General features: G+C 43.0%; 1 protein-coding gene across 19 annotated transcripts in view; it reads left to right on the top strand.

Annotated features, from left to right (window-relative positions):
* The window catches only part of RBFOX2 (RNA binding fox-1 homolog 2), a 171,092-nt gene that overhangs the window by 106,137 nt on the left and 40,879 nt on the right, over window positions 1-24,076 (top strand). For 17 of the 19 annotated variants that reach the window (XR_009486503.1, XR_009486506.1, XR_009486504.1 and 14 more), the window contains 2 exons: window positions 4,022-4,246; window positions 14,357-14,503. Coding sequence is in view for 15 of the 19 variants with exons in the window: in XM_059846315.1 (XP_059702298.1) it covers window positions 4,022-4,246; window positions 14,357-14,503 (372 nt within the window). In the remaining 4 variants the exon portion in view is untranslated. The remainder of the gene's footprint in view (window positions 1-4,021; window positions 4,247-14,356; window positions 14,504-24,076) is intronic. The other 2 variants (XM_059846312.1, XM_059846313.1) reach the window with 1 other exon arrangement.

Raw genomic sequence — 24,076 nt, 5'->3', positions numbered from 1 at the left:
GCTCATGAATCAGATACCAATATTTTGCAAGGGGGCAGCTGCTTTGAATTCCTTCCTGATGTGAATGAATGATTTCTGTGGGAACAGAGCATCAGAAGGAATAGAAAACACAGGAATTATTGCCTTTCTTTGAACTATAGGTCAACATATATCCTACTGAAGTGTGGTTTGGTTGGTTTTTTTTTGGTTTTTTAAGGAGTGTGTGCAATTGCACTGTTTCAGTTGCACTGAACAGCCTTTCCCAGTTTGAGCATGGGATGGCAGTTATCATGGTTGGTGCATGGCAGCACAAGCTGGCACAGCTAATCAGTTAATTTGGAGCTGCCAAAATTATTCCTGCAACCAAATGTCCCTCACACTCACCTCCTGGAAACTGCCAGCCTGATGCATGGTGGCCAAGAGAGGTGTCTGTCTGCTCTTGAGCATGGATTACAATATATTTCGTACCATCACAGAAGTTTAAGATGGTAGTAGTTTTTGTGGGGAGCTGCACCCCGATTTTCCTCGTCCTGTGGTGGCATCCTTGTGTAAGTTTGGGGCTGGTGACTGCTCTTGGACATGGTTATCTGGGTTTCTTGTTGCATTTGAGTAAATTTTTAAGACATCTTCATGAGCTTAAACAGGAGGGACTGGCAATGCAATGAGGTATGTCAAGATTGGATAGACAAGATATTTTCCTTTACCTGGAAATGTAAGGGTTTCTCCATTCTCTCTCTACCTCCTGAGAAGTGTGACAAGCAGCACCCCTAAATGCAGAATTTTATGTGGTGGTTTAGAAGTAGGGAAAGGAGTTCAAGTTCTGTATTTGAAGATTAATGGGATCTGTGTGTGTGTGTGTTCTGTGTTAGCTCTTGAAAATATGAAGTGCTGCGTAAATGTTGAAATTTGGTAGAATAACAAAAGAGGTAGAATCTCCTCTGGGTTTGGAGGATATCAGTATGCTGTGAAACCTGCAGAGATCTCATCAGGAGTCCTTTTCTGTTGACGCTAGTGGAAACAGGGGAAAAAGTAATTGTAACGCATCAAAGGAAATTAAAATTACAAAAATCAGATGGGAAATATGTCCATAATCATATCAAGAGAAAAATAATTTGAGATACAGATACTCCGTGGGATGATGACACCTGGACAAATATAATAATGATAGATCTCCAGATAACCTGAGACATTAAAAGAAGGATGCATTTGTAATAAAATATATGATTTTTGCATGTTTGTATGATTTGAGGTGTGGGGGAGTGACTGGTATGAAAAACATTTTATTCTGCAGCAGAAATCCTTTTTTCAAAAGTCTTAGGAAGGTCAGAGAGGAGTAATAAATAAAGTTACCAGGATATTTTGGCTTGAGAGGTGTGATTAAACTCAAAATAAATATGTATTATCAAAATGCCACAAGCAACAGAGGAGAGAGTAAGTATTTTTCATCCTTCAAACATTTGTAGATAGATAATTGAAGAAAGGAGAGAAAATACTTAAAAGGTTGAAATGCATTTAAACTGGGAGGAACAGTATTAACTGAGGGGGGAAAACATTGAAAATAAGATTATATAAGGCTCCTGGGCTGGCATTTTAAACAGTCTAAGAGTGAGGATGTACAGAATGCTGGACTGTGTCCTTTGGGAAGCAGCCCCGCACTGCTGACACGATGGCAGAATAGGTTTTGTTTGGGGCTAATCAGCATTCTCTTCCTCTGACCTGGGATGCTGCTGGCTTGGAAATCTAGCTTGTTCTAGGAAGACTGGAAATGGTTTCTGCTCCTCCATTTTTCCTGTGGAAAAATTTTTCATTGAAAAGAAAAAGTCAGTTTCCTATTTAGCTCCTATTGGAAACGTAAGAAAGGGGGCCAGACAATGTGGGCTGTAGGGAAGAACGCAGACCATCAAATACAATGAAATACTGTAAACGGAAGAGCTTGGAAAGGAGACAGTACACGGACAGAATGGAGCTGTCACGTGAGGGGATAAATGGTCTGAGCAGGTGAGCAGTAGGATTCCTGCTACCTGGTTTGCAGTGGGATGGCCGTCATTCTGTCTGTCCTGCCTCCTGTTTTAGAACTCGCTCTGCAGATCTTGATGGTGGGTTAGGTCAAGTCAGAAGTGGCTTGCTTTGAAGCTGAGAATAGCAAAGGAATGAGCAGAACTGGAGGAGCAGAGGTGGAGCTGCCCTCCTTTTTTGAGGGGGAAACAAAAATCCTGTCCTGCTTTCAGAAAATGTGCTTGGTGCATGAAAAACCTCCGCAGAGCTGCGAGCACGCAACGCAGGGCTGCAAGTGCTTGGGGGAGTGCGTGCAAGGAGCTGAGCACTGGCCACGGCTGGCACGCTCGCCTGAATTCTTCATTCTCAGATAAGGCTGCGGAGTTTGTGTTCCTGCAGGCAGCAAGGCTGGACTTGAAACTGTCCCTTCTTCAGCATGGGCCAAGGCTGCAGCTCAGCTCTGCTACGTGGTATTGAATGCCCTTCCCTCTCCTTCTCCCCAGCTGCAGGAGCGCGTGGCCACGTGGCCCCCAGGGGAGGCAGACCAGATAGACTAATGTCAGAGCAAATTTGGGATTCAGCCAGTGTCTGAATGACCCGGTGCTGGCTGGAGGTGCACTGCGTTTATCATTGTTTCCTCCGCCCGGAGGGGAAAGCTGCAGGTAGGCTGATAAAGGGACTGAAAGGTTTGTCCGGCATCTTTGGAGGTCCGTCAGCCCCTGCATGCTCTCTGCTGAAAGGCTGCTTGGTAATTCCCACTCTGCCTTTCCTATCCACGGGATAAGGTCTGTTTCGCTTTTACTCCATTGATTTAAGCATGCTGGTGTCAGAATAGCCTCGAGCACCTCCAGGCTTTGTGGGGGAGGACCCAGGGCTGGAACAGCAGCCAAAATTTAAAATCAGGATTAGTCTGTTGACATGCACATAAATCAAACAGCCCTCCTATCATAAATCTTTTCTGTGGATTTTTTTTCTGCTGCAGCGGTGAAAGCAGTAGGAGCAGTGCAGCAGCCTGGGCTTCCCAGGGTTGGGTTTCAATGTCAAGGCTGTTCTCCTTCACCCTGGGAGGCTGAATGCAGCTCCCCCCTTGGTGAGATCCCTGCAGAGGCTGTAGGGCTGCATGCTTTTTTCTTTCCTTCTTGTGGTTTTCTGACATGGTGGGGTAGCATTCTTATTGTCTTCTGGGGATATCTTTTGCACGGTCAGTTCTTTGTTTCTGAGTCATCTGATTGGTGTTATCTATATCTAAGACAGCGCTAAAAGCTTCTATGAAGTCCACTATGCAAGAGGTCTTTGTGGGATACCCTAAGCTGAGGCAGGAGTGGGTAATTAATGCCTTGAGTGATTGTAGCGATGCTCAGGATTGGGAAAGAGTGACTGCGCGGCTGGCTTGCAATCTCAGCTTGTTTCCCTACAGCTCTTTGGAGTCTCCTGCATGGCCAGCAAGAAGCAAATGGGATATTCCAGCCACAGATACCTGTGCTGTGTACGCAGTGCTGTCAGGACATGGGAGGGGGCTTCTGCAGATGGATTTTAAAAACTGTACTTTTTATTACTATAACATAACAGAGTGTTTTGAACCACATAATGTGCTTGCTTGTGGGGTTCCTTGTGAGCAATGAGGGTCAGGCTGGCGGAGATGGACCCAGTTATGGTACTTATACGGATGTTTGAGAAACCCTGTTCTTCTGTGTTTCTTTCTCTGTTCCAATGTGTGAGTGCCTCTTCCCTCTTCTGAAATAATACCTTACTGTGTGTAAAGCTTTGTGTGAGATCACAGGGGTATGCAATCTGCAAACCCTGTAATTTGTTTGCTATATGCCACCCAGTAGCAAGAAAATTGCCCTGAAAAGATTAAGAAAACAGTGTCATGGCTCAGAGGAGCAAGGCATGTGCTTTTTGATAGGAGAGATAATAGAAGACTGTGGAATACTATGGTGACAGTGGGTGGGATATTCACATAGTACTGTGTGTGTTGTCTCTCAGGCTGATGTTTTGATCTATCTTCTGTAGTATAAAGCTGTTTTCTTCTTTTTCCTTTCTTAAGGGTAACCAGGAGCCATCAGCAACTCCTGATGCAATGGTGCAGCCATTCACCACAATACCATTTCCGCCACCCCCACAGAATGGGATTCCCACAGAGTATGGGGTGCCACACACTCAGGACTATGCAGGCCAGACCAGCGAGCACAATCTGACACTCTACGGAAGCACGCAGCCGCATGGAGAGCAGAGCACGAACACGGCCAGCACGCAGAACGGATCTCTTGCAGTAAGTGCACGGGGTGCCCAGCCAGAACGGCACAATGCTTTGGGGAAAAGCAGCCACTGATTAGATTGCTGTTTCCCAAGTGTGCAGCAAACCAGCAGTAGACTTGAAAGGAGAGAATTGTAAACAAAACGTGGCTTCTGACCTTCCATTACTGGGTTTCCCCTTTTGCATGTTCCCCTTGTAAATTGGTGCCTGCAGAGAACAGTAGTACTTGAAATCATGATCATGGTTTTACCGTGGTTGCGTTGTCCAAAGACAGTCTCTTACAAAAGTGTTAATTACTTCGTGTTAATTGGCGAATGGTTCAAATAGATGCGATGGAGGCAAATTCTGGAGGGTTGACAGTACAAAGAATTAGGATGAGCACATGCATCTTAGGTGTAATCCCAATGTGGTTTTGTTTTCAGGAAGCTAACAGAGTAGAAAATTACTTTTCTTTGACTTTCTGAAGACGGCAGGGAGCTTCAGGGAGCAAGGATAGGAGATGAGCTCCCAGTTACTGGTCATCCATTTGCCAAACCAAGATTTTCATCATCTTATATATTTTCTTTCTTCTTTCGATGGCCTGGAACTGGCACTGGGCAACATGCTGGCAGATTATCCCAGGAAAAGCTTTATCCACCCCTTAAGCCACTTGTTAAGACTTAACTTCCTAATAAAGAGCCTTATGGTGAGAGACTTTGGCGCTCAGGGGCAGATTTAATCTGTTCATGCTTTCAGTTTTACTTGTAGTTGGTGTTTGGGTTGTAGACATTATTTTTTTCCCCTGGTAAGTACAGAATGAATTCAGTGCCAACAGTTGGAGGAACTGATAGTGCCAGCTCAAGTGTTCATGGTTCCTGGTGTGTGCTTCTGCTCCTTCTGCAGTGGACAGTGGCTGCATGGTTGGCGCCATTGGTCATGACTTCGATAAGATACCTTGGATTTCTTCCTGGGAATGCCACAACTTCGGCATGTTGAAAAAGTGCACGCTCTGTAAGGCACATTGGTAGTGCACAAAAGGAATTTAGGGTGCCTTGCGTGGCAAAAACAAGTAGATAAGGAAAGACCACACAGGAAATAAAACCAAGCGCTGATGCAGTGTGCAGAAATGCAAGTCATCATTTTAGCACCAGGTTGTCCGATACCATTCTAACACTTAAGATTTGGGTTGCCCATCTCCAGCAAACAACTACCTCAGGCACTGCCAGATGGATGAGGAAGCTGGAAACAGGGAATAAAAACCAGAGCAGTGGCTTCCCCCCTGTGTTTTTACTGTTTCCATCCTTGTCCAGAGTTTAAGAGCATTTCTTTTTAATGGAAATGATGTTAGCCTTGACCTTGGATGTAAGCTCTTGCCAACCTTCCTGCTCCTCTTCCATATTAGGAGCCATCTCTGTGGCTCTGCAGGGCTGAACTCTGTGTTTCATCAACTAATGCTGGCTCCAAGGAGCCCACAGCCTGTGGCTATCCTGCGAGGAGGGACTAGGAGCCCATCTGTGTGGGAGGGAGTGTTGCTGGGAGACTGCTGGCAGGCAGTGGTGTTGCCAGGAGTCTGTGGAAGGAGCCTGACTGGCAGGGGGTTATCCAAGAAACAGACTGAATAGCACATAGCACTTGTACTGGCTGTTGGAAACAGGTGTGCATGTCTGGAGTGACCGTTTGATGTGGTTAAAGACGTGCAAGCTGAGCATGCAGAGTCAGGCTTGTGGCCATAGCTGGCTGGGAAAGGCGAAGGGCACACACAAGGGCGTTGCTGTGGCTGCCATCAGCCTGGGACTGATCAAACACAGAGGATCCCAGATGGTGGCACATGAAGAAACCTGTGGGAGCAGGGGTAAATTGCCTCAACCACGGGCTTTTCTCATACTAGACTTTTGCATCCACTTGGATCTTCCAAGTCTCTTTATCTTTCTGTCTAGGAGTCCTCTATGAAGTTATTTTGATTTTGTGGGCTGCCTGAGGGTGTAATTCCTTGTAGCTTTTCTTCTCCTCAGTACGCTGATTAATGATGTAGGACCTAGGGGAAACAAGAAGGCTCAGTAGTTACTCAAGTTAAAGAATGCTGTTAAAATACAGCAGAACAGGTTGGTTATTTCATCTTAAAGATCTACAGCTAATGTTAAGCATTTTGTCCATTGCGTGTGTTGGCTATTACTTGTTTGACACACACGTTCAGTCCATGTGGACTAGACTGTTACACTTTAAGGCATCTTCTCCTTTAGCTATTTTACCATCTTGCTCAAACAACAGTGCTAACTTTATTAGAGCAAAAAGCCGTCAGGGGTGAGGTATGAGCCTTCCCTCCCATTATTGTGACTGACAAGCACAGCTGCTGTCACGTGTGTGAAGTCAATACCCCAGACTCAACAGCCAGTGGATTTTTTAGCTGCTGACTTGAAGCCTGTGCTCCCATGGGATGATTCAGAAATTCCTTCAGCCAGACAGATAAGTTCCCTGCTTGCTTTTAAGAAAAAGGCCAGTGATTGTTTGTGTTGTCAGGACAGAGGGAGATAACAAAAGGTGTGGTCAGATAGGGACCTTTCCTGCTTTTCAGGCTGATAGCCTTCAGGATAATTGCAAAAGTAACAAAGAACATGGGGGTAGCTTAAAGGTCCTTAATAGAAAGAGGGCTTGATCTCATTGGTAGGATGTTACACAGCAATGTAATGTGGTCTGTAACAGGGTCCTTAAGACACAGGGTGGGAGCACCTTTTCATAGAAACTTGGCTAGCTAGCTAGAATGATTTGAGATTAGTGGTAGTGTCTGAGTGAAAAGACAGTGGTCTGGGAGCCTGAGGTCAAAGATCAGCAGCGAACTTATGGAAAATAAACTTTAAGAGTCAAAGTCCGTGACCTCCTATGCAGTCTAAAACCCTGAACAAAGGGGAGTGACTGGTTGGTGTCATGAGCTGAGGATAAGCTTGGTCATGGAGGTTTGAATGTAGTGGAAAGCATTCGGAGTCTCACGATTGGGGCATAGAAAAGAAATTGGCAGAGTACTTGGTGTAATACAAACAGCTTCATGTTTTGGAAACTATTTTAGGACGACGTCTCATCTGTCGGGCTTTGTTTCTTGCCTGGCATGTGGCAGGAAGACCTCTCGGTCTTCATGTCCAAGCATCTGTCCTTTCTCTTGATACTGTCCCAAAGCACAGCTGAAAGACCTGGATTAAAAATAGGCTGAGGTACAGGACCTTATTTGGCCTACTTGGTCTGCCTGTTGCAGCCCTTCTCTTAAACAGTTGACGCTCAGCATTTCACTTATGGTGCAGGGCTGCCTGGTTTCTTCCCCCTTCCCCCTTCTTGGTTTACCTTAGTGCTCTTATCCCTAATGGAAACACCCAGCACAGTTAGCTGCAAGGCGAGATGCTAATTAGGCTGCAGTACCTCTGGCAGCTGAGCTGATCTAAGAGATTCACTGCTGTCAGAAAGGAGAGATCTGGCTCCAAGCACAAACTCCTACTCCTATTTACTGTCTCTGGCATTCCTTACGTGAGCCACTTTAATTCACTGACCTGGCAGAAAGCTGTCCAATTCTTTTGCTGGATTAATGAATTAGAGCAGCTCTTGGAGGGATCCAGCAAATGCTGTTGTTGCAAGGTAAGCATGTGGAGAGCATGGCCAGAAGCCGAGAGCAATTGTCAGCTCTCTGCATCTCTTGGTACTCTACCCACAGAGGGAAGATTAATCATCTGCTGAACTAAAAAAGCTTGCTTGATAGTAAATGCAATGCACTTACTACTGCAAGCTGATTATTCAACTTGTTTCTCTTGTTAATGTCAGAGGGAAGAATTTGGATGTCTGTATAAATTATGGAATGCAGCTGGAGGTATAGAAGTAGAGGAATAAGTTTATGTAAATTACTTCACATGAAAATGGCAGGTGCTGTTGCCTCGGTGTAACGTTGTCATGAACCAGTATAAAGCATTATTTAATTACAGAGCATCGTGTCCCTGCTTCTTGATGTGCTGTACTGAAATGTACTTAGCTCATCTGCTATACCGTAAAGGGATATTGACTCTCATTTCTCAAAGAAGATACCTTTGTGGTGGGGAGCCCATATGTGTCATGTTCAGAAGCAAGATAGGGAAGCTGCTTGGTCATCTGGTTGTGCCTCGTACATCTAGCAAGGTCTTAGAAAGAAGAGAGCCAATAACACCAAGGATTCCTCAACTGACTTTTGCAACACATAGACAACGTTATAATGATGTCTTCCCCTTGGGTATTTCTTGCCTAGACTGAATTTGCAGAGTTTTCCTCTGTAATTACTTTTCATCCCTTTAATAATTAAAACAATTGCTCATGTGAGGTATTTCAGGTGAAGAATATGTTTAATGAACATCATTAGTTATTTTCTGATACTGCTAAGCAGGCAGACATGAGGAAGAACTAGCTTCAAATAAGTAGTTTGCTGCTGATTGTTTGGCCAACTCAACTTAGAAATTGCTGTCTTGAGGTTGCAAACCCTGACATTTAACATCAAGAGTTTGCTTTGAATATGAGGCAGACTGTCAGCACTTGCAGACTTGCATCTGGTGAGGCAGATTTAAAAATGAGAAATAGGAAATAAATCAAGAAATATCATTATGTGAGAGTGTATAGCTGTGGTAATTCTGCGTATCTCTTGAAGGTTTTAGCAGATCTAGCAGAAGTACGGGGAAGGATAAAAGCGATGATGAAAGGGATGTAGCAGGTTTTTTATGAGAAGAAATGAAATCTTCACTTACAGAAAGAGCTGTCAGGAATAAAGGTATATGACAAGTACATAGAAGATTGGATGGTAAGGCAACTAAAATATGAAGCTTTCCCATTTTCACTTACTAGGATGCAAGTGGGAAATAACTGGGTGCCATGTATGAAAAAAAGAGCAGGGTTTACTACTTACTTTTTCCATATAATGAAGAAATGAGCACTGCAGCTCTTGTCCATGGGATGCTTTGCAAGTTGAGACATCAGCTGGCTTAGTTTGCTGGAGGAAAGTCAGTGAGCATTTGCCTTGTTCTTGTGTCCTTCCGCAGATGCCAAACATTTGGCTGCTGTTAGAAAGATAATGGGCTGGATCGATCTTAAGGCTGTCACTGTGTGGTGGGTCTTCTGCCTCTGTCGATGGAGTGGTGACCACTAGCTTGGGAAATTTTGCTCCTTCACCTTGTCAGGGCATCCCTGTTTTGTGAGGAATAGTCTGGAACTGCTCACAAAAGGTTTGACAAGCTGACTAGCAGAGCAGGCCTTTCAGGGTGCTCCATTTCACCACTTAGTTGAGAGGGAAAAGAAAAAGAAAAAAGCACTAAAGAATACTGATAGAAATACCCATCTTTGAGTTGAAAATGTTACTGGACACATCAGAGATATTGTGCAACATAGCAAAGCTCCCTATGTGCTTTTCCTGTGTTAGGTTTGTGTTTTGTGAGGTATGTCTTTAATGAGGAAAGTGAATAAAATTACTTAAGCTTCATAATGTCTGAGAATAGGCAACTAACAAAAATATATATATCAGAAAAAATATACCCTAAATTCACCTGATTGTGTGGAAAATAGTAAAAAGCCTTATAGAAGTTAATTGCTATGTTCTTAGAATTTTTGGTTCTATTTTTTTAGCATACAGAATATTCTGGGTGATAGTTCATTGTGCTGGTAAGTAGCGCCCAATTTTTTTTTTTAATATAACACTGCTGGCATCTCTGAAAATCCAAGTACATGGATATAAATGTAAAACTATATTTACTGCTGTTGAAAAGTGATAATTAGCCTTAAGGTCTTCTGTCTGCTGAACAAGTGTTTAAGCAGCTAAAGTTCCCATGGCATTTGCTATTGGATGTGTGGGACCTCAAACCTACTTTAGGTTTGGTGGTGGGGAAGGAGATGGATTTTGTGTCTATGGCCTAATTCTTCACTTGTTTTTCCATGAAATCTCCTCAGTGGGTATCTGTTCATTTGTGGGTGACTGGTTGTTTTGACACAGGTTCTTCACTAGAAGTTGTAGAGATTTTTCCACATTATCTGTGCTCTGCTTCATTGTGGAAAGATTGCCTTCTCCCATTTGTAGCTTTTGGTCCTTGTCTCCACAGTTCTTTGAGCTCTTGATTCAAACAAAGTTGGGTGTTTAGTTTTGGCTTTTTTTGGATCGAAGAGTGATTGAGGAGCAGTGGAGTGAGCACAGTCTGTCTCCTAGATTTTGTAAGCCACCCAAATCCCCTTTTAAATATAGTTATTAGTTACAGTTTGTATTTTGTAAATATTTTCTTTGCAATGATTTATGGCTCTTAACCTCCTCAGTATGATTCACAACGTTTTGGACTGCCTGCTTCCTGGGGGAGAGAGTGGGGGGTTGTTTTTTGTTTGTCTGGAACTTGGATCTGAAGCGGTTCCAGTTCTAGAAGCAAGTGGGAGATGGAAACAGAATGTGCTGGGTATTAATAATCTCTGTGTTGGTGTGTTGCACCAGTGCTTGTCTGCCTTGCTGGGGAGGCATCCCTCTGTCTAGTCATTCAGATGGAGATCTGCTTGGAGCTCAGGTGGTCCTGGAGTCCCTGGCTCCCTGCTGCTGAGGGGAGATCCTCAGCAATTAGTTGTTCATCACCTGTATTAGGATAGAGGAGACCAGTTGAGAGGTGGGAAGGTGGTGGTAGAGCTTCCCCCAAATCTTTTGGGACACTCCCGTGTTTCCAGGTGTCCTCCTCCCCTTTTACATGTGTGTGTGCACAAGTATAATCCGTGCTTCTCTTTGCAGCTGCCTCTTCTTGCTTAGGGTTTGCTTGCTGCTGCAGGTGTAAGGGAGGAGCTGACCTGGGCAGCAAGGAGTTAAAACTGAAGCACATGCTTTGCTGTCCCAAGCTCTGATGTGCTTCTCAGTGACCTTGAGCAGAGCTCAAAGTGTTTCTGTGCAGGCATGAATGGCATTATCACCTGCATCAGTGCCTGTTACACAGGTTATGCTGAGGAGGTGCAGTGAATCCAGTACTGTTCCTAAATGTGGGGCCTTTGCTGCAGCATGTCTCTATTGCTTGATGAGAGGCATGGGACCTGGGAAATGTGTATTAATGCCTTTCTGAGCTGCCTCTCTAGAGAAGGGAGAGGTCTCTTTCTTCACTGGGACGTGCTGACACGAGGCCAGAAGGAGCTTGAATGCCTAGTGGGGAAGGAGTCAAGGTGGGGAGTGAGCACTTGGTGAAATGAGGGCTTTCATCATCTGGTTTGGTCAGGGTAGCACAGCTGCCAGGCTCTGTTGTGTGGTGCCTGAGAACAGGCTCCAGGCCCTTCCTTTCATCTCCTTCTTAATGAATTAAGCCAAGGAATAACTGTAAAATGAAAATAAAAAGATCTGAATAGACTGTTTTTTTCATTTATTTGGTAGCTGAGTGTGTGGCAGTGGACAAATGTACTGAGCTAATGTTACAGTGGTGGAAAGTTCAAATCTTACCTTAAGGCCATGGATGATGGAGATGAGGGAGCTACAGTGTAGAGAAGAAGATAGCCTAATTTTTCGGTAGTAGTATAAAATTAAATATGTGAAAGCATGAAAAACATTTGGAGTCTCTCAGTGGAGTTAAAAAAGGAAGAGTGGACCAAGATCCCTTTTTCCTTCTATCATTTCTTCTCTTTGAAGCATTTGTCTCACTGTGCACATGTCACGTGCTGCAGAATGACTCCTGTGTGGCAGCAGCTCTCTGCCATATGCAGGAACAGCTGTGAGTGCTTTTGAGCAGGCCACTGTACATGATACATTGCACCCTTGGTAAGAAAGGAGTTCTGCACTCTGCCTGGGAGCAAATGGATGGGAGAGGAATGCAAACAGCATTCTGGCTTCCTCCCCTGTGGAAACAGCAGATCCAGTCCTGTGCAACCTATATTTTAATGTAGCTGTCCCTTTTAGCAGGAGTATTGGTGATTTTTGGGAGTTACTTTGGAGTACTTACTTGCAGGTGTTGTATGCAGTGGTGATAGATAAGCTACTCCTGTGTTTTGTCCTTCTTGGACAGATTTGCCCTCAGGAGCAGAGGGCTCTGATGGAGGCATAAAAATAAAAGCACTAAGTAGCTTGGTGTGATTTAATTGCAAGCCAGCTGCATTGATTCCTCCCCTAGGGTGTACTGTCTCTGAGTTTGGAGAGTCTTTTTGTCATAGAGGTGAGGGAAAGAGAGGAGATTGAACATGTGGGGGACAGATTTTGGAAAAGATCAAAAGGAAGTTTCTGAAGTTTTTCTCAAAAATTGGATGTTTGGGGGATGAATGAGTCTTAGACAAATAAAAATGCTTCATTCTACAAGGCTTCTCCTGAGACTTGCACAGCTATGGGAAGTTGACATACTTGTGAGGGCAGTGTTGTCATTCTTCCTATCATAGATAATTAATGTTAACCAGATCAAACATATTTTGTGCTGCATGTACAGCTCTACTGAAATGGAATGGAAAGCTTCCACTGCTCTGCTCAGCATGGCAAGACCCCAGTGCTTACTGTTTGCTTGCTCTTGTCTTTGTATATACACTTGGCTTTGTAATCAATATGCGAGTTCAACGTCATATCTTTAAGTGGTATTTCTGGGCAGAAGATACTTTCTTAGTGTTGCCAATTGAGTTTGTCTGTGAAGACATGTTTCCAAATGTTTGTGAAGTGTTGTATACTAAATGATGTGCAGAGCAGCCTAGCAAGTCCAGTCAGTGCTTGGGGAATTGGTGTGGGCAACTCCCATCAGATTTCTTTCATCTTTGGTACACAAATTGCATATTTAAAACAGGAAGAAAAAAGGATCCAAACCAGGATGAACCTTGCCCCTTACATCTTTAAGGCCCACATTTTCTTGAAAGTGCCTTAAAAAGTCTGACTCTTAGCAATTACAGTCCTTGCCTTATTGGAGGACTTCTTTTTACTTGATGGGTTAAGGAGGAAGTCAGGTTGGCATCTAAAGAGTTGAAATGACACTTAAAAATGCATCACACAGGTAGTCAAAGCTTAACTCCTAGGAGTCTGAGGCAAGCAGCAGGAGACAGAGTGAGTGGGTGGGTGCTCTTTGAATACCTTGGCCTGTCAGTGAATGCAGTTGGAAAGGGACAAGAGCAATAAAACTGACTAAATTGTAGTCTGCTTTGTTCTGTGGCTCTGAGGTTTTGAGGTCATCTTTCTGACTAAAGTGTGAAAAATGCTATTTTCTCATCAAGCCATTTTGCAAAGGGGCCTTGCCTTTATATTTGGTGCTGTGCTCAAATTTTAGCACTTTTCAGTCTAAGCTCACACAAGCAGCTGAGGTTCTATTCCCTACTTTTCTCCTGCCACTAATCTCGGTGCAGGCATTACGACTCTTGTCTGGCATACAGATCTCCCTTGTTCCTCTGCCTGCTTCTTGTACTTTTTCTGTGAACAAATACCCCTGGTGTACCCCTTGACCTCTCTTTGCCATGCCAGTCAGCACTTGAGAACAGTGAAAGAAATTTCCTTTCTTAGCTGTGGAACTGGTAGCAAAAGGCAGCACTTGGAGTTTTTATAAATCTTGCAGTGGTGATGACTGTTTCCTGTTCCTGGGCTCACTTAAATGTATGCGAAAAGTTAATCAGAGACATCCGTAAGCTGTTCCTATATGGATTTTACCATTTAATTATAGATCTTCTTTTAGGGCAATGTTTCTCTGAAGGGAGCTTGACAGAGCAGATGCCGTTTTGCCTCGGGATGCACTTCTGGTATTGGCCTGGTGAAGAGCTGCCACTTCAGCTGTGGGATTTTGATGATTGCATGAACATCCTGCCACATGAGATTAGAGTGGCGGTGCTACCTCCCAGCTCCAGGATATGAAAGATCCGTCTCTTCATTAGAGCTTTCATATGGTGGCAGCTGAAGTGAGGAAGAGTGGGCTAAAAGAGAGAGCAATTTAAGAAAACCAAAGACAAATCTACTAAGCTGGAAGGTGATAGGAGGGGAGGGAGGCTGAGATCTCATTAGTGTTTGCTCATGGAAAGGGAGGGGAAGAACAACAGATCAATTGTTAAGTGCTACTGGGTTTATCAAAATAATTGTCAGGTTCTAGATGGCTCCATTGCAAGTGCAGTGCTAATACCTAAGAAGGGGCAGACAAGACACTTAAAAGGAAATTGTGTGATTTCTGCTCATGTGCACACTTTTGTCTTTTCTGATTTCAGCAGACAGAAGGAGGGGCACAGACAGATGGACAGCAATCACAGACACAGAGCAGTGAGAATACCGAGAGCAAATCCACTCCAAAACGACTTCATGTGTCTAACATTCCCTTCCGCTTTCGAGATCCTGACCTTCGGCAGATGTTTGGGGTAAGTTATGAGCACCTCTTCAAGCACGGCAGATTCTCCTTCTCAACAGGTGGGACACCTGGTGCTCTGTATTTGTGTGAATGAAAAGCCCTTCCCCCTCAGTTTAGTCAGTGCACTGTAATATATTTGCAGGATTAGGACAATTGGTAGTGTTTAACTTAGCTAGTAAATACACATGAGAACTATAACAGTGGTCTTCCTATTAAGATGTTCATAGAATCATAAAATGGTTTGGGTAGGAAGGGACCTTAAAGATCATCCAGTTCAGACACCCCTGCCATGGACTGGTACATCTTTCACTAGGTGTGCTTAGAGCTCAATCCAGCCTGGCTATGAACACCTCCAGGATGGGGCATACACCACTGCTTGGGGCAACCCACAACTTCTCTGAGCAGCAATGTTCAGTGTAATCTAACAATTGGTTTGGGGGAAAAAAACCAAAACCAAATGAAACCTCACCTTATTTCTGAGTAAAGGCCAGGATTAAACACTCACTTGCAAAGCACTGTTTTTCAGTTGCATTAGAAACATGTTGAAGTATTTCTTTCCTCATGGTCTATTTCTGTGATGAAAGATGGCTGCAAAGAATTTGCCAAGCAGCCATTGCGTGTGGAAAAGCTAGTGCAAGTCATGTGGTATTTTATAGTGTGTATGATATACCTTTCATTTCTTTTGACCACATAGTTTGTCTTCCCTAATCCTTGGATGCAATTAATGATTCTTGATTTATAAGCTCTTTGAGGAAGAATTTGTTCATGTGAGTGCATGTGGTGACTCATTCCATGTGAACATGGATAAACGAACTAGATGCCTCATGACCTAACCTTCAGGTGAAGTTATCTATATGTCATATCATCATCAGGGAGTATTTGGCTTGTTGATACAATTAAAATGTGATCCTTGGTTGATGGCATGTTTTAAAGTCTTCGCAAATATTTATTATTATTTATGAAGTTAACAGCTGCTGCCTTTTCCAGGCACAGTCCAAAGAATCAAAGTCAGGAAAGCCTAAAGCTCTTGTCACTTTAGGCTTGGAGTGTATACCTTGGTCCTCACTTACAGCAGCTGCTCCTCCAAATTCTGCAGTATTTCTGTTTCAGCTGTTGCATCTCCTGAGCCATCTGTGTGGGTGTGTATGCATGCACAAAGGCACACACTCACATGCCGAGTAGTGTTGCAGTATTGTAAATGTGTCTAGTTCATGGACTTCAGTGCTGTAAAGGAGAGAAGAATTTGGACTATCTGTCTGTAGCTTCGACATTACAAAAGGAACAAAACAGTGGTCAGAAATGCAGAAAGGCAAGGCTGCTTTTCAGAGGGACCTAGCCAGGCTGAAGAAACGGGCTGAGGGAAATGTTAATGTACTCAACAAGAGTGAATTTCAGGCCTTTCATCATACTCAGCTTTCCATCAACCAGGCTCCCCCGTCCCTTTCTGCAGCACTGTTCTCCAGCATCTCCTTCTCCAATCTGTTAGTACATCCAAGGTTGCTTCATCCCAGGTGCAGAATCTGGCACTTGTGATTGCCCAGCCCTCTCATTTGTCTAGGTCTCCTTCCAGGGCCTCTCTGCCTTTGATTTATCAATTAGGTCCCGGGAAGATTTTAGTTTATTTGTGAGGATGCTGAAATAGTGGAATACATTGCCCAGATGGGTTGTGGAACCTCCATCCTTGAAGGTATCTGACTTGACTGGACACAACCGGGCCAAAAAGATCTCATTATACCTGCTGTGAGCAGGGGATGCACCAAATGACCTCTGGAGTCAATTCCCAGCCAAAACCATGGATCTGTGATTCTGTTGCAAGAAATCCTGGGTTTGCTTCCATGTTGTTCATACCTTAGATTATTGTTATGCTCTTGATGCTTGTGGGAATGTTTTCAGAATTAAACTCATCTCCTGGTAATCTGTGATTACTCAATCTTCTGCTCTGCTTTGTGGTTTTTCTAGCCTGCTTTTTGCTGTTGCAGGGCTGCACAGTAGGCAGATCCGTCCGGTTTGGACAAAAATCACAGCCAGTTCTTGGACCACCTGCTCTGATCTGTATTTATCACGTCCTGCTCTGTGCTACGGCTGCTCCCCTCTCCTGGGAGCTGCATCACTTACATGAAGTGTTCCCCATTGCTGTCCCTTCTCCTGGGACTGGTGCTTAATTGACAGGTAGCCCTTTTCACACTTGTTCACCTAGATGCTTTCCTGCCATGTGCTCCTGGTGTGGGAGACATGGGTGAGATGGAAATGACAAGGACGTCCCTGTTCTGGTGGCTCTTGCCTATGCTTTGCAAGTTGGGACGCCCAGGCAGTTTAAATCAACTGCTGTCCTAAGAAGTGACTTGTAGAAAATGCACCCTAACTACTTGCTTTAAGATTTCTTCTTTTTTGGACCTACATGGTGCCCTTTTTGTGCATAGGAGGGATGGGGAATAATGCTATATGAATTGGTGTCTGGTGTTCCTCTGGTGTTTATTTTTTCTCTAAACATGATCTCAAGTTCCAGCACTTTGATGTGATTTTAACTGGGTAAATGATATATTCCTTGTAAAACCTTTTGGTAGTTCACCTGGCCCTGTGGTTGCTGAGAGCTATACCTGCCAGCAGAGTGTTCATCTTCTGGGACACGTGACACCCCATGTGCCATTTTTCTGTAACAGAGAACTTTGCTGCTTTGCCAAGGAAATAATGAATGGTTCTTGCACATCTTCCTTTTTCTTTCAGTGCTGCTTCTCTCAGCATGCTCATAGCCTTGAGCAGGAGAGCATACTCTCTGAATCCTGCTTGTTCCTATTTATTTTTCAGGATCAGGATGCTTTCCTTTGGGTGACTCACTGAAACCTACCCTTACTCCTAAAGGGGACTCATGGTTGTCTGAGTCTTCAGCTGTGACTAGCCTGTAACCCCCATCTTCTCCCTCTCCCTTCTGTGTGTCAGGTCACATCTCCTCAACGTCATATCTGAGAGACTCAAAATCCTTGCCTGGAGTGATTTTCCCAAGCTACTGTACAAAGAGAGAAATTGGGTAGACAGTAAAGCCACGGAGGAAGAAATAAATGTGATGGTAGGGAGGGAGTAAAGAAGTCCCCTCAAGGATGGAACAGCATGCGAGGGGTCAGCCCAGTCCTGGGGCACAGAAAATATCTAATGCTTTTGTCCAGACTTGAGTAGAGGTGGACTTGAGACATGTTGTCCCATGTGTGATTAAATACATATTACATAATGCTTTCTAAACCTGACCATTTGGCAGAGCTGCGCTCATAAGGATTTCTTAACAAATTGAAATTATTTGGGTTCTGGCTGTCTCTCAGCCATAATGTGTTTCTAACAGGTCCTTGAGATATCCTCAGGAAAAGATCAAGCATTTTCTTATATACATATATATATGCATCTTACAGGGAGGCAAATAATATGGTCTGCTTAAAACAGGTAATATTTACATTTCATGAGGGCAATGAAAAGACTTCCAGAAAGCTTCTGGAAGGAGTTGGTCATTTTTTAATGCACCCAGTTCTGCACCCACTGTGGAATAAATCAATAGTTGACCTTGTTCTTGCAGATAAAGAAGAGTTAATAGCTGACCTGAAATCCCACTGTTGCCTAGGTACCAGTGATTGTTATTTGTCTGTATTTGCTTTGTGCAAACAGAATATGGCATCAGGTAGCACTGTAAGGAGCTTTAGAATAGTCTGTTTCTTGAAGTTTAAGCAATTGGCAGGATAACTGCCCAGGAAGGTACCTTTAAAAGGGAAGTCTTAATGGAAGCCATAAAGTATTCAGCAGCATCATACTGATGGCCAAGAAGGCATGATTCCACAGTTGCTGAAACTGTGGTAATAAAGCTCAAAGCATTCCGCGCTTTAGGCGAGGAGCAGGAGGAGGAAGTAAATAGCAGTGAATATAGGTGCAAACTTCAGCAAAGAAGCAGGTGAGAAATGAAATGTGCTAGTTACAGAGAAACTGAAGACCTAAATTTAAAAACCCAGCAGGTTTTTTACAAAGATAAGAGGTCTATGTATGGGTACAGTATAAAATGAGGAGGTAGTTGTGTATTTTTGGGGAAAAACCCCACAAACAACAGCAAAACAAAAAATCACACAGGGCAAAACCAACCCCCAACTGATAGTGTCTAGAATTTAAGAGGGGATATTTTTATCTCATCTGGTTTTCTACATAGTTAATAACAGGCAAGGATGAGATAGTACTCACTAAGATTTAAAAACCAGCAGATCTAGATAAGGTATGTCCAACAATACTAGCCGAAGCAAGGAGCTCTGTTATTCATTAATACTAAATTTTTAGCCAGTTCTTGTAAGCTAGGGGAGTTGCAGAAGGGTGGAACACTGCTCACCAAGATTCACTGTTGAAAAAACCTGAAAGAGATGACCCAAAGAGCTGAGAACTATCTATCTGTATGTTGATCAAAGATAAAAATAGTTTTGGAACATTTTAGAGAAGCCTATTAGAATATGAAAAAACATGTTAGTATCTATTTAGCAGAACGTTGTAATATACATCTTTGCAGACAAATGCTGTCTTGTCTATTTTGACAAGATTGTATAAAGCAATACTGATAGAGTGAAACGTTGCTCAACCAATTGAATTTCTCCAAGTGACCAATTTTCAAGAAAAATAATACTTATCTCAAGCACAACATACATTAGAGGGATTAAAAACCTCTAATGATAGATAATAAAAAGTAGTAGTTACTTGGGAGATAGCTGTGATCAAGACTGTTTCTATTGTCAGTTTCCCCAGGGATCTTTCCATCGCTGTCTTGTTTAGTATCAGTATCAGCCCATGGAGATGGTACTATTAAAACTTGCCAGTAAGGTTTGCAGTTACAAAATTATTTGAGGAGGAGGAGGAGGAAAGAGACAGATAAGGTTGCTGTCAGAGAATGAGTAGAAATGCCTGGTTGACTGATGATAAATCCAACAAAAACGTGTTTGATGCAGCTCATAGCAGAGTACTGAGTATATGGGAACCGGCCTGTGCTCCTAAGATGGAAAGCTTTCTTTGGAAAATGCTGATTTGGGAGAGTACTAGTGATTGTTGAAGATAGTTGCTTCAATAATTCAAAGGGGTTATCAGGTTGAAGGAGGGATGTGATCTCGCTCGTGTTCCAAATTGAAAAGACTCTGACTGCATAATTTTATTCAGTTCTGAGATCAGTTTAAGACCAAAAGAAATAAACTAGGACTTGGAAGGTGGGTGATTTTTTAACTTGGTAAGGTATTAGGTACATAATTTACTCAGCTTATTAAAAGGAGATGTTAGGAAGTAATTTCTATACAAATGCTTAAAGATGGGTGATACCTGCTAACAAGGGGTTTAGGTCTTATTTACAGTCATACGATTTTTCCAGTTGGAAGCTAAGATTTAACACAATTCCCCTTGAAATATGAAAAAAAATCATTGTCATTGAGGCTTATTTGAACAATGGAACAGCTTACCAGGGAGAAGAAGAGTTGCCATCAGTGTTAAAAACACATTAGCAACTCTTTTTTCAAAATCTTACTATCCATTTTCTGAGGGACATTTTTTTGCTGATGTGTGCAAAGCCCCTGACATGATGGTAGTCATGTTCTCCTACACTGGTGGTAGGATGTTCCCTTCCTTTCTGGATGTGTATGCAGAAGAAAAGTTGATGCTTCCACTCAAAGTATTTCTAGTCTTTTCAGCTTTGTGCTGTGATAGTGTCCATGCTTGCTCCTCATGGTTTGTAGCTTCAGCCCTTCCCTTTCGTGCTTCAAGAAGCCGTTCTCCTCCCAGTGTAAAATTGGCTGGGATAGTCCAGCCATTTCTGGACTTTTGAGTTGGATGGACTTTGGAGTCTCCTGGTGAAGACAGAGGCAGGGTTGGACAGCCTTCAAGAGGAAGATCCTTCTGTTCCCAAACTGAATCTTGAATTGTCCCCACGATAGCAAGCAAGTGGATTTTTTTGGTAGTTCATGTGGATGACCATTGCACAAAATCTTTCTTACCTGTTGTGAGAGCAACAGTACGAGGAGTCAGAATTGATGTTTCTCAGGATTCACTGTGGTGAAATGCTCTTTGGTTAAGGGTAAGATAAAAATAAGGACTATGTTGATGCGGGTTGCAGATGAAAGTGCGTTAGTGCAGTACAGGTTGTGAATTTTTGCAGACTTTGGTTTCAAATGGAGACCCTGCTTTTATTAAAACTTGCTCAATCCATAGCTACTACTTGTAGACTGTTAGTTCTTTCTGCTGGGGAGCATAATCAACCCAATTGATAAAGGGGTTTTGTGTGTTATCAGCTACAGCAGTAATGACCCATAGATGTTTTCTGTAAAGGTGACTATTATGTCCCATTTAATTAATTTCAGTTAATGAAGTTATTAATAATGTCATTTTTATTACAGGTGACAGAATGGTAACCACTGTTTTTTTACCTTAAAAAAGGATGACATTAAAGCAGGTGATGTTATCCTTTTTCTTCTCTAAGCATAATTCATATCACTACTGCAAGGTTCTTAATGATGTATGTTTGTGGTAGACCGTGCTTTGTATGACCCAAGCTACAGAGTTCTGCAAGCTCAGATACTTTTGGAAGCTCTTGCAGCCCTCACATCTTGGCCTCTGAGGAAATATTTTGTCATTCTGCACTTCCTAAAATATCCTGGTGGATATAATTTCTCATCCAATTTCATTCTGATGTCAATAGAGCAAAACACCTCCATAAGCCTATAGTTTGAGGCTAAAGCAATAACAAATTAGACTACAGTTCTTTGTCATCAAGAACTTGATAGAATTTTAAGTCTGTATTTGCCTGTAAATAAATGTAAACATAGAAGTAATTAGTGATGCACAGGTATTGGCAATGGAAGAAGTACTTGTTTAAGTGTTAAGGTATATGGGTAATAATATGATAGAACAAGAAGCTCTGACCTGCAGGTGTTGATGTACTGGGCCCAAAGTACAGCAATAGCACACTTGCTTAAGGGGACTCTGCTTTCTGAGTCGATTGGACACCCAGAGGAGGGAATTCTGTCTTCTGGCTATCAAGATGTATTTTAGGTTTTTTATCTCCTGGTACTACTGGCCACCAATTGCATGTAACAAGTCCCATGTGCCAGTATTGGAGAGCAAAGATTCTGGCACTAAGTGGTCTCTCTATGGCTTTTCTTGCTTCCAGGCTCTCACTGTGATGACAATGAGCCCCTGTCACAGGGTGGGGCTTTGTTCTTGCTGGTGTTGGTTAGAGTTATAAGAGGTGCTGCTGATTATGTTGATGTGCTGTACATGAGTGTTTTCTGAAACGACCTTTCAAAAAGGACTTGTGTGCTCAGTGCTGCTTGAACGTTGTGCTTTTTCTGTATGGCCATGGTGTGCAGGGGTGCTTGTGCCCCTGCAGTGGCCAATAGTTCTTGTACTGTCTGTCTTGCTCTGAGAAAGCTCTGTGCTATCAACTTCTGTACTAACCCTTTGCTCGAAGGCAGTGATGACTGGATCAGACATTTATCTAAGATTTTTTTTTAGATTTTCTTATGAGTTACTAGGAGCATCTGCAGCAAGACTGTGCTGAATGTCATTCAGTAAACAGTAGCTGGATTTAATTGGATAAAAGACCTGGGTAAAATTACATGGAGCTCTCTTTTATTGACCCAGTTTCATATGGATTCAGTCTACATGCTAACTACTCTCAAATTGATTTTGGAATGTATGCTGCTTTTGTGGGCATAGGTCCAAGTACCTTTTCTGCAGCATCAGTACCAGGTTACACTGCAGTCACACCTCTGGGGAATGGCACAAAGCAGGAACAAGGAGTTGGAAGCGTAAACCTGGAAGCTAGACTTGTGTTAAGACCGCTCTCTTTGTGGTGGCTGCAATGGTGTTCATCACCTTCTCACTGTTTCATGTGAAAATCTTTTATTTGGGATTTAGAGAACAAGAAATGACTCAGAAACTGTGTTCATCATCATGTTTCGTTTTGTTGAGTTTTTTTTTTTTTTCCTGTGATGGCTCTGGTCTGTAAATCCTGTTAGAAATCTGCACTCTTTGTGTGGCTTCCTGTAAAGTCTGGTTTCTCAGAAAATGTGTATTTTGTTGGGCAGCAGCTCAACCCTACTAAGGGCTGCTTGGTGCTTGTTCATTATCTGTTCACTTGTTAAACTGTGGTAGTGCTTTGGTTTATAAATCCTTGATGCTTCCATCTTCCTGTCAGCAAAGCACAGTGATGTAGCTTGGCTGACATGGGTTGGCCCCATTGCTTGAAGAGATGTGACTCAGGTTTGGGTGAGGAAGTTGGTGTGCTGACAGAGTACCTCTGGCAGACCGTGCTGCCGTAACTAAGCACTGACTAATACACAGTACGATGGAGCCAGTTGTGCTCAGCTGAACGTATATGTCATGGAGCTGGGCCTAGGGAAGGGACTCTCACTGTAGCATGGATCTATCCTGCTTATAAAATGCTCTTGCTCATATACCTCATGGTTTCCTGCAGAGAATATCAGTTTTTTGGCTATTTTGAATGTTGACCATCTTTAAGAATGGACTGTTTGACACCTTTGAAGTTTAGATAGCTCATTGGACTCGTGTTTTAGTGTATTTTGTAGGGCTGGTGAAACTGCTTGGACATATAGAGTTCTCTTGTAGGGATAAGGCTGTCACATGATGTCTCTCATTATCTTTTGTTGTTCCATGATTTCTAGAGAATTTGCCTTGGAGTTGCTGTTGTTTGCATCTTTAGGATTAAGTTATTTGTCTGGCACATTTTGGAGCTGATTTTGAAAGCTCTAGACAGGCACAGGAGTCAGGGCCAGCTGGAACAGAGCATATAGGAGGGGCCCTACCAAATTGTCAGTGCCTTGGAAGACAAAAGCTGCCTAGTGCCAGATCTTTCAAATTTATTATGTTTAATGTAGCTGTGGCCTCAGCTGGAAAAATCTGTTGCCTTCATGACGTCTTTGTGAAAAGAAACACACAGCATGCATCTCTTTTCTTGCGCAATGCCTTTGCATCTATGATCAGGTATATTGTATTCAAGCAGGAAGATTAGTTTCTGGTCATAACTCCTGTCTGTTTGTATCTTTATGCCTCTTAAAAACTGTTACTTCCAATACTACCTGCTACCATTGTAGAGGGTCTGATTCTCATTTACCTGCTTTACTGTAAATAACTGAAAGCTTGTCAAGTTCATTCCAGGAAAGAGACTGGTAAGATAAAACAAGATTCTATAGTTCCTTTGCTGTGGCATGACTGGAATAGCGTGTGTGTGTGTGTAACTTCCTATCACATGGTATGTTGTGTGAGCAGTTCATGGAGGTGCCTTCTTGCCTGACCTGATGTGGTAAGGAATGCTGGCCTCTTGGTCACATAGTAAGCTTTCTGAATCATGGTGCAGAGCATTGGAGACAGGTAGTCCTGCAATACCTTCTCCAGAGGCTGTGCAGAGTTCTAAGTAGAAGTTCTTGGTAATCACTGAGTGAACCAATCAAGTCTGTGAGCTCAGTGATTCATGTCTTCGAGGTTAGAGATTAAAGAGTTAGTCCTCATGAATGACTTTAGCATTGGACTTGTTTTATTTGGCCAGTCCCTATGTCTTTTGAAAAATACAAAC

Source organism: Haemorhous mexicanus, chromosome 5 (assembly GCF_027477595.1).
Source record: "Haemorhous mexicanus isolate bHaeMex1 chromosome 5, bHaeMex1.pri, whole genome shotgun sequence".
NCBI classification, from domain to species: domain Eukaryota; kingdom Metazoa; phylum Chordata; class Aves; order Passeriformes; family Fringillidae; genus Haemorhous; species Haemorhous mexicanus.
This window is presented reverse-complemented; position numbering and strand designations above follow the sequence as displayed.